This window comes from Pseudoliparis swirei, chromosome 22, assembly GCF_029220125.1.
Source record: "Pseudoliparis swirei isolate HS2019 ecotype Mariana Trench chromosome 22, NWPU_hadal_v1, whole genome shotgun sequence".
NCBI lineage: Eukaryota > Metazoa > Chordata > Actinopteri > Perciformes > Liparidae > Pseudoliparis > Pseudoliparis swirei.
The window spans coordinates 528,847-537,249 of record NC_079409.1 but is presented as its reverse complement, the minus strand read 5'-3'; the positions used below and the strand labels follow the sequence as shown (position 1 = coordinate 537,249).

General features: G+C 52.2%; 1 protein-coding gene across 1 annotated transcript; it reads right to left on the bottom strand.

Moving 5' to 3' along the window:
• Window positions 1–298: 298 nt before the first annotated feature.
• On the bottom strand, window positions 299–8,104 carry LOC130213089 (GON-4-like protein). The gene is made up of 6 exons (XM_056444520.1): window positions 7,958–8,104; window positions 3,170–3,398; window positions 2,949–3,097; window positions 2,680–2,877; window positions 1,347–1,490; window positions 299–638 (listed from the first exon to the last, which is right to left on the bottom strand). The coding sequence occupies exons 1-6, from the start codon at window positions 8,003–8,005 to the stop codon at window positions 315–317; spliced, it is 1,092 nt and encodes a 363-aa protein (XP_056300495.1). The 5' UTR covers window positions 8,006–8,104; the 3' UTR covers window positions 299–314.
• Between the last annotated feature and the right edge of the window lie 299 nt (window positions 8,105–8,403).

Genomic DNA, 8,403 nt, shown 5'->3' with positions numbered 1-8,403 from the left:
CTCTAAGGTACCCTCCATGTGATCCTCTAAGGTACCCTCCATGTGATCCACTAAGGTACCCTCCATGTGATCCTCTAAGGTACCCTCCATGTGATCCTCTAAGGTACCCTCCATGTGATCCTCTAAGGTACCCTCCATGTGATCCACTAAGGTACCCTCCATGTGATCCTCTAAGGTACCCTCCATGTGATCCTCTAAGGTACCCTCCATGTGATCCTCTAAGGTACCCTCCATGTGATCCACTAAGGTACCCTCCATGTGATCCTCTAAGGTACCCTCCATGTGATCCTCTAAGGTACCCTCCATGTGATCCTCTAAGGTACCCTCCATGTGATCCAGACCTTGTAGTTCCTGTGAGGGTCCATCTTCATCCTGCTGCGCCGACTCGTCATTGATTGGATCTCTTCCTCTTCGAGCTCTGGGAGCGTCACTTCCTCGAAGCCGCTGCTGGCCACGCCCCCCGACACGTGGCCGAAGCCCTCTCCGCCGTCTGACCCGCCCCCTCCGTCATCCGGCCAATGGGCTTCTTCAAATTGTCCCGGGCGAACAGGAGGTGGGCGGAGCTCGTCAAAAAATACCCAGAATTCAGTTTGCAGATGGTTGTGGCCTTTGAGCAGCGTGGACATCTGAGCCTTCAGCTGCAGCACAGATCAAGAGCACCAATAATCAATGGTTATTGATCGTCTGTGAGGGGATTGATCAGGTCTAACTGAGGTGATTGATCAGGTCTGAGTGATTGATCATGTCTAACTGAGTGATTGATCAGGTCTAACTAAGGTGATTGATCAGGTCTAACTGAGTGATTGATCAGGTCTAACTGAGTGATTGATCAGGTCTAACTGAGGTGATTGATCAGGTCTGAGTGATTGATCAGGTCTAACTGAGTGATTGATCAGGTCTAACTGAGTGATTGATCAGGTCTAACTAAGGTGATTGATCAGGTCTAACTGAGTGATTGATCAGGTCTAACTGAGTGATTGATCAGGTCTAACTAAGGTGATTGATCAGGTCTAACTGAGTGATTGATCAGGTCTAACTGAGGTGATTGATCAGGTCAAACTAAGGTGATTGATCAGGTCTAACTAAGGTGATTGATCAGGTTTAACTGAGTGATTGATCAGGTCTAACTGAGGGGATTATTCAGGTCTAACTGAGTGATTGATCAGGTCTAACTGAGTGATTGATCAGGTCTAACTGAGTGATTGATCAGGTCTAACTGAGGTGATTGATCAGGTCTAACTGAGTGATTGATCAGGTCTAACTGAGTGATTGATCAGGTCTAACTGAGGTGATTGATCAGGTCTAACAGTGATTGATCAGGTCTAACTGAGTGATTGATCGTGTACCTCGTGGATGCTGGTGGGACTCAGGTCTGGACCGGTCTGCAGAGCTCTGATGATCTTCTGGTAATGGGACGGGTTGTCCCCGAAGCTGATCTCCAGCTGACGCAGGAAGCGACGGCTTCGTTCAAACGCCTGCTGCTCTTCAAACTGCAGGTGGGACGGAGATCAGTTACAGGTAATCAATAACTATATTACAAAGAAATACACCTGAGATACACCTGGGATACACCTGACATACACCTGGGATACACCTGAGATACACCTGGGATACACCTGAGATACACCTGGGATACACCTGAGATACACCTGGGATACACCTGGGATACACCTGGGATACACCTGAGATACACCTGGGATACACCTGGGATACACCTGGACACCTGATACACCTGAGATACACCTGGGATACACCTGAGATACACCTGGGATACACCTGAGATACACCTGAGATACACCTGGGATACACCTGAGATACACCTGGGATACACCTGGGATACACCTGGGATACACCTGGGATACACCTGAGATACACCTGGGATACACCTGGGATACACCTGGGATACACCTGGGATACACCTGAGATACACCTGGGATACACCTGAGATACACCTGAGATACACCTGGGATACACCTGGGATACACCTGAGATACACCTGGGATACACCTGGGATACACCTGGGATACACCTGAGATACACCTGAGATACACCTGAGATACACCTGGGATACACCTGGGATACACCTGAGATACACCTGGGATACACCTGAGATACACCTGGGATACACCTGGGATACACCTGGGATACACCTGGGATACACCTGGGATACACCTGAGATACACCTGGGATACACCTGGGATACACCTGGGATACACCTGGGATACACCTGGGATACACCTGGGATACACCTGGGATACACCTGGGATACACCTGGGATACACCTGGGATACACCTGGGATACACCTGGGATACACCTGGGATACACCTGAGATACACCTGACATACACCTGAGATACACCTGGGATACACCTGAGATACACCTGACATACACCTGACATACACCTGGGATACACCTGAGATACACCTGGGATACACCTGGGATACACCTGGGATACACCTGACATACACCTGAGATACACTTGGGATACACCTGGGATACACCTGAGATACACCTGGGATACACCTGGGATACACCTGAGATACACCTGAGATACACCTGGGATACACCTGAGATACACCTGGGATACACCTGGGATACACCTGGGATACACCTGGGATACACCTGGGATACACCTGACATACACCTGGGATACACCTGGGATACACCGTGCTGCTCACCAGTCCACACTGCAGTGCCTGCTCAGGATGTAGGAATGCGGCGAAGTCTCGAAGGAGGTCTGTCCGGTGTCCCAGGATACAGTGCAGCTTCCTGAACAACGACATCACTTCCTGTCCGTCTCCCACCTGTTCGAAATCGCTCAGCAAAGACACAAAGTCCTCCACCTGCCCCGGTACGTCCTGCAGCGCCTCGCGCACCTGAAGGCACAGGAACAGTCAGCCAATGAGATGCATCGACGGCTAACGGCTCACCGCGGTCGGCAGCTCACGCGGATCAGGTAGCTCTGGGCGAAGGCCCGGTCTTTGCTCTCGCGGTGCGGGTCGTTGTTCAGGATGTTGTCGTCGTACAGCAGCAGCAGCTTGGCGGCGTCTTTGCTGCGGCGCTCCTGGCGACTCCTCCTCAGAGGTCGGCTCTGCCCTGCAGAGAGGAGGAGGAGGCGTGAGAACTCAGGAAGGAGGCGAGTGAGGAAGCTACGGGGGCGGCGTGGACCTCGTCCTCGGCAGCGGCCTGCTCCTCGGGGCGTCCCCTCCCCCGACAGCACCTCCTCGTCTCGTCCCGCCTCTCCAGACACCTCTCCTTTAGGCCCCTCCTCTTCTTCCTCCTCCTCCTCCTCCTCCTCCAGAGAGCCGGGCGAGGTCGGGGAGTGGTCCTCCTCAGAGTCGCCGTCTGCACAGAGCCGCCGCTCCGCCGCCAGCCAGGTCAGCTGCTTCATGGTCTCCTAGAGGCCAGATGTCAAAGGTCAGCTGCTTCATGTCTCCTACAGGTCAGAGGTCAGCTGCTTCATGTCTCCTACAGGTCAGAGGTCAGCTGCTTCATGTCTCCTACAGGTCAAAGGTCAGCTGCTTCATGTCTCCTACAGGTCAGAGGTCAGCTGCTTCATGTCTCCTACGGGTCAGAGGCCAGCTGCTTCATGTCTCCTACAGGTCAAAGGTCAGCTGCTTCATGTCTCCTACAGGTCAAAGGTCAGCTGCTTCATGTCTCCTACAGGTCAAAGGTCAGCTGCTTCATGTCTCCTACAGGTCAGAGGTCAGCTGCTTCATGTCTCCTACAGGTCAAAGGTCAGCTGCTTCATGTCTCCTACAGGTCAGAGGTCAGCTGCTTCATGTCTCCTACAGGTCAAAGGTCAGCTGCTTCATGTCTCACAGGTCAGAGGTCAGCTGCTTCATGTCTCCTACAGGTCAAAGGTCAGCTGCTTCATGTCTCCTACAGGTCAGAGGTCAGCTGCTTCATGTCTCCTACAGGTCAAAGGTCAGCTGCTTCATGTCTCCTACGGGTCAGAGGTCAGCTGCTTCATGTCTCCTACAGGTCAGAGGTCAGCTGCTTCATGTCTCCTACGGGTCAAAGGTCAGCTGCTTCATGTCTCCTACAGGTCAGAGGTCAGCTGCTTCATGTCTCCTACAGGTAAGAGGTCAGCTGCTTCATGTCTCCTACGGGTCAAAGGTCAGCTGCTTCATGTCTCCTACAGGTCAAAGGTCAGCTGCTTCATGTCTCCTACAGGTCAAAGGTCAGCTGCTTCATGTCTCCTACAGGTCAGAGGTCAGCTGCTTCATGTCTCCTACAGGTCAGAGGTCAGCTGCTTCATGTCTCCTACAGGTCAAAGGTCAGCTGCTTTATGTCTCCTACAGGTCAAAGGTCAGCTGCTTCATGTCTCCTACAGGTCAAAGGTCAGCTGCTTCATGTCTCCTACAGGTCAGAGGTCAGCTGCTTCATGTCTCCTACAGGTCAAAGGTCAGCTGCGTCATGTCTCCTACAGGTCAGAGGTCAGCTGCTTCATGTCTCCTACAGGTCAAAGGTCAGCTGCTTCATGTCTCCTACATGTCAGAGGTCAGCTGCTTCATGTCTCCTACAGGTCAGAGGTCAGCTGCTTCATGTCTCCTACAGGTCAGAGGTCAGCTGCTTCATGGTCTCCTAGAGGCCAGATGTCAAAGGTCAGCTGCTTCATGTCTCCTACAGGTCAGAGGTCAGCTGCTTCATGTCTCCTACAGGTCAAAGGTCAGCTGCTTCATGTCTCCTACAGGTCAAAGGTCAGCTGTTTCATGTCTCCTACAGGTCAGAGGTCAGCTGTTTCATGTCTCCTACAGGTCAGAGGTCAGCTGCTTCATGTCTCCTACAGGTCAAAGGTCAGCTGCTTCATGTCTCCTACAGGTCAAAGGTCAGCTGCTTCATGTCTCCTACAGGTCATACAGGTCAGAGGTCAGCTGCTTCATGTCTCCTACAGGTCAGAGGTCAGCTGCTTCATGTCTCCTACAGGTCAAAGGTCAGCTGCTTCATGTCTCCTACAGGTCAAAGGTCAGCTGTTTCATGTCTCCTACAGGTCAGAGGTCAGCTGCTTCATGTCTCCTACAGGTCAGAGGTCAGCTGCTTCATGTCTCCTACAGGTCAGAGGTCAGCTGCTTCATGTCTCCTACAGGTCAAAGGTCAGCTGCTTCATGTCTCCTACAGGTCAAAGGTCAGCTGCTTCATGTCTCTACAGGTCAAAGGTCAGCTGCTTCATGTCTCCTACAGGTCAAAGGTCAGCTGCTTCATGTCTCCTACAGGTCAGAGGTCAGCTGCTTCATGTCTCCTACAGGTCAAAGGTCAGCTGCTTCATGTCTCCTACAGGTCAGAGGTCAGCTGCTTCATGTCTCCTACAGGTCAGAGGTCAGCTGCTTCATGTCTCCTACAGGTCAAAGGTCAGCTGCTTCATGTCTCCTACAGGTCAGAGGTCAGCTGCTTCATGTCTCCTACAGGTCAAAGGTCAGCTGCTTCATGTCTCCTACAGGTCAAAGGTCAGCTGCTTCATGTCTCCTACAGGTCAAAGGTCAGCTGCTTCATGTCTCCTACAGGTCAAAGGTCAGCTGCTTCATGTCTCCTACAGGTCAAAGGTCAGCTGCTTCATGTCTCCTACAGGTCAAAGGTCAGCTGCTTCATGTCTCCTACAGGTCAAAGGTCAGCTGCTTCATGTCTCCTACAGGTCAGAGGTCAGCTGCTTCATGTCTCCTACAGGTCAAAGGTCAGCTGCTTCATGTCTCCTACAGGTCAAAGGTCAGCTGCTTCATGTCTCCTACGGGTCAAAGGTCAGCTGCTTCATGTCTCCTACAGGTCAAAGGTCAGCTGCTTCATGTCTCCTACAGGTCAGAGGTCAGCTGCTTCATGTCTCCTACAGGTCAAAGGTCAGCTGCTTCATGTCTCCTACAGGTCAGAGGTCAGCTGCTTCATGTCTCCTACAGGTCAGAGGTCAGCTGCTTCATGTCTCCTACAGGTCAAAGGTCAGCTGCTTCATGTCTCCTACAGGTCAGAGGTCAGCTGCTTCATGTCTCCTACAGGTCAGAGGTCAGCTGCTTCATGTCTCCTACAGGTCAAAGGTCAGCTGCTTCATGTCTCCTACAGGTCAAAGGTCAGCTGCTTCATGTCTCCTACAGGTCAGAGGTCAGCTGCTTCATGTCTCCTACAGGTCAGAGGTCAGCTGCTTCATGTCTCCTACAGGTCAAAGGTCAGCTGCTTCATGTCTCCTACAGGTCAGAGGTCAGCTGCTTCATGTCTCCTACAGGTCAAAGGTCAGCTGCTTCATGTCTCCTACAGGTCAAAGGTCAGCTGCTTCATGTCTCCTACAGGTCAGAGGTCAGCTGCTTCATGTCTCCTACAGGTCAGAGGTCAGCTGCTTCATGTCTCCTACAGGTCAAAGGTCAGCTGCTTCATGTCTCCTACAGGTCAAAGGTCAGCTGCTTCATGTCTCCTACAGGTCAAAGGTCAGCTGCTTCATGTCTCCTACAGGTCAGAGGTCAGCTGCTTCATGTCTCCTACAGGTCAGAGGTCAGCTGCTTCATGTCTCCTACAGGTCAAAGGTCAGCTGCTTCATGTCTCCTACAGGTCAAAGGTCAGCTGCTTCATGTCTCCTACAGGTCAAAGGTCAGCTGCTTCATGTCTCCTACAGGTCAGAGGTCAGCTGCTTCATGTCTCCTACAGGTCAGAGGTCAGCTGCTTCATGTCTCCTACAGGTCAAAGGTCAGCTGCTTCATGTCTCCTACAGGTCAGCTGCTTCATGTCTCCTACAGGTCAAAGGTCAGCTGCTTCATGTCTCCTACAGGTCAGAGGTCAGCTGCTTCATGTCTCCTACAGGTCAAAGGTCAGCTGCTTCATGTCTCCTACAGGTCAAAGGTCAGCTGCTTCATGTCTCCTACAGGTCAGAGGTCAGCTGCTTCATGTCTCCTACAGGTCAAAGGTCAGCTGCTTCATGTCTCCTACAGGTCAAAGGTCAGCTGCTTCATGTCTCCTACAGGTCAGAGGTCAGCTGCTTCATGTCTCCTACAGGTCAAAGGTCAGCTGCTTCATGTCTCCTACAGGTCAGAGGTCAGCTGCTTCATGTCTCCTACAGGTCAAAGGTCAGCTGCTTCATGTCTCCTACAGGTCAGAGGTCAGCTGCTTCATGTCTCCTACAGGTCAGAGGTCAGCTGCTTCATGTCTCCTACAGGTCAAAGGTCAGCTGCTTCATGTCTCCTACAGGTCAAAGGTCAGCTGCTTCATGTCTCCTACAGGTCAGAGGTCAGCTGCTTCATGTCTCCTACAGGTCAAAGGTCAGCTGCTTCATGTCTCCTACAGGTCAAAGGTCAGCTGCTTCATGTCTCCTACAGGTCAGAGGTCAGCTGCTTCATGTCTCCTACAGGTCAAAGGTCAGCTGCTTCATGTCTCCTACAGGTCAAAGGTCAGCTGCTTCATGTCTCCTACGGGTCAGAGGTCAGCTGCTTCATGTCTCCTACAGGTCAAAGGTCAGCTGCTTCATGTCTCCTACAGGTCAAAGGTCAGCTGCTTCATGTCTCCTACAGGTCAAAGGTCAGCTGCTTCATGTCTCCTACGGGTCAGAGGTCAGCTGCTTCATGTCTGCTACAGGTCAAAGGTCAGCTGCTTCATGTCTCCTACAGGTCAAAGGTCAGCTGCTTCATGTCTCCTACAGGTCAAAGGTCAGCTGCTTCATGTCTCCTACGGGTCAGAGGTCAGCTGCTTCATGTCTCCTACAGGTCAGAGGTCAGCTGCTTCATGTCTCCTACAGGTCAAAGGTCAGCTGCTTCATGTCTCCTACAGGTCAAAGGTCAGCTGCTTCATGTCTCCTACGGGTCAGAGGTCAGCTGCTTCATGTCTCCTACAGGTCAAAGGTCAGCTGCTTCATGTCTCCTACGGGTCAGAGGTCAGCTGCTTCATGTCTCCTACAGGTCAGAGGTCAGCTGCTTCATGTCTCCTACAGGTCAAAGGTCAGCTGCTTCATGTCTCCTACAGGTCAAAGGTCACGCCCTCCACAGTTACCTGTAGCTCTGGAACAGATAGCACTGATTCCTCCGAGGCTGATGACATCACTTCCTCCTCATCTTCATCCTGCGTGAGGTCATCGAAGTCCTCCTCCTCCTCCTCGTCCTCACCCTGTCGGTCCTGATCTTCATCCTTCTCCTTCTCTCCGTCTTCGTCCCTCGCCCCCCCACCTCCTCCATCTGCTCCTCATTCTCCTCCCCCCCTTGCTCCCCTCTCCTTCTTCCCCACCTGGTTCCTCCTCTCCTCCCACATGTGTCCCCTCTTCCTCCTCTCCTCCGTTCAAACGAGCCACACCCAGAGCAGACCAGTCCTCCTCCTCCTCCTCACAGGAGGACCGAGGACTGAGAGTTGAAGCTGAACTCTCCTCCTCCAGTGGCTCCATTTCATTTTGATCCTCTTGATTGGTCTGAGATCTTTGCCCAAGAGCATGCTGGGAGATGTCA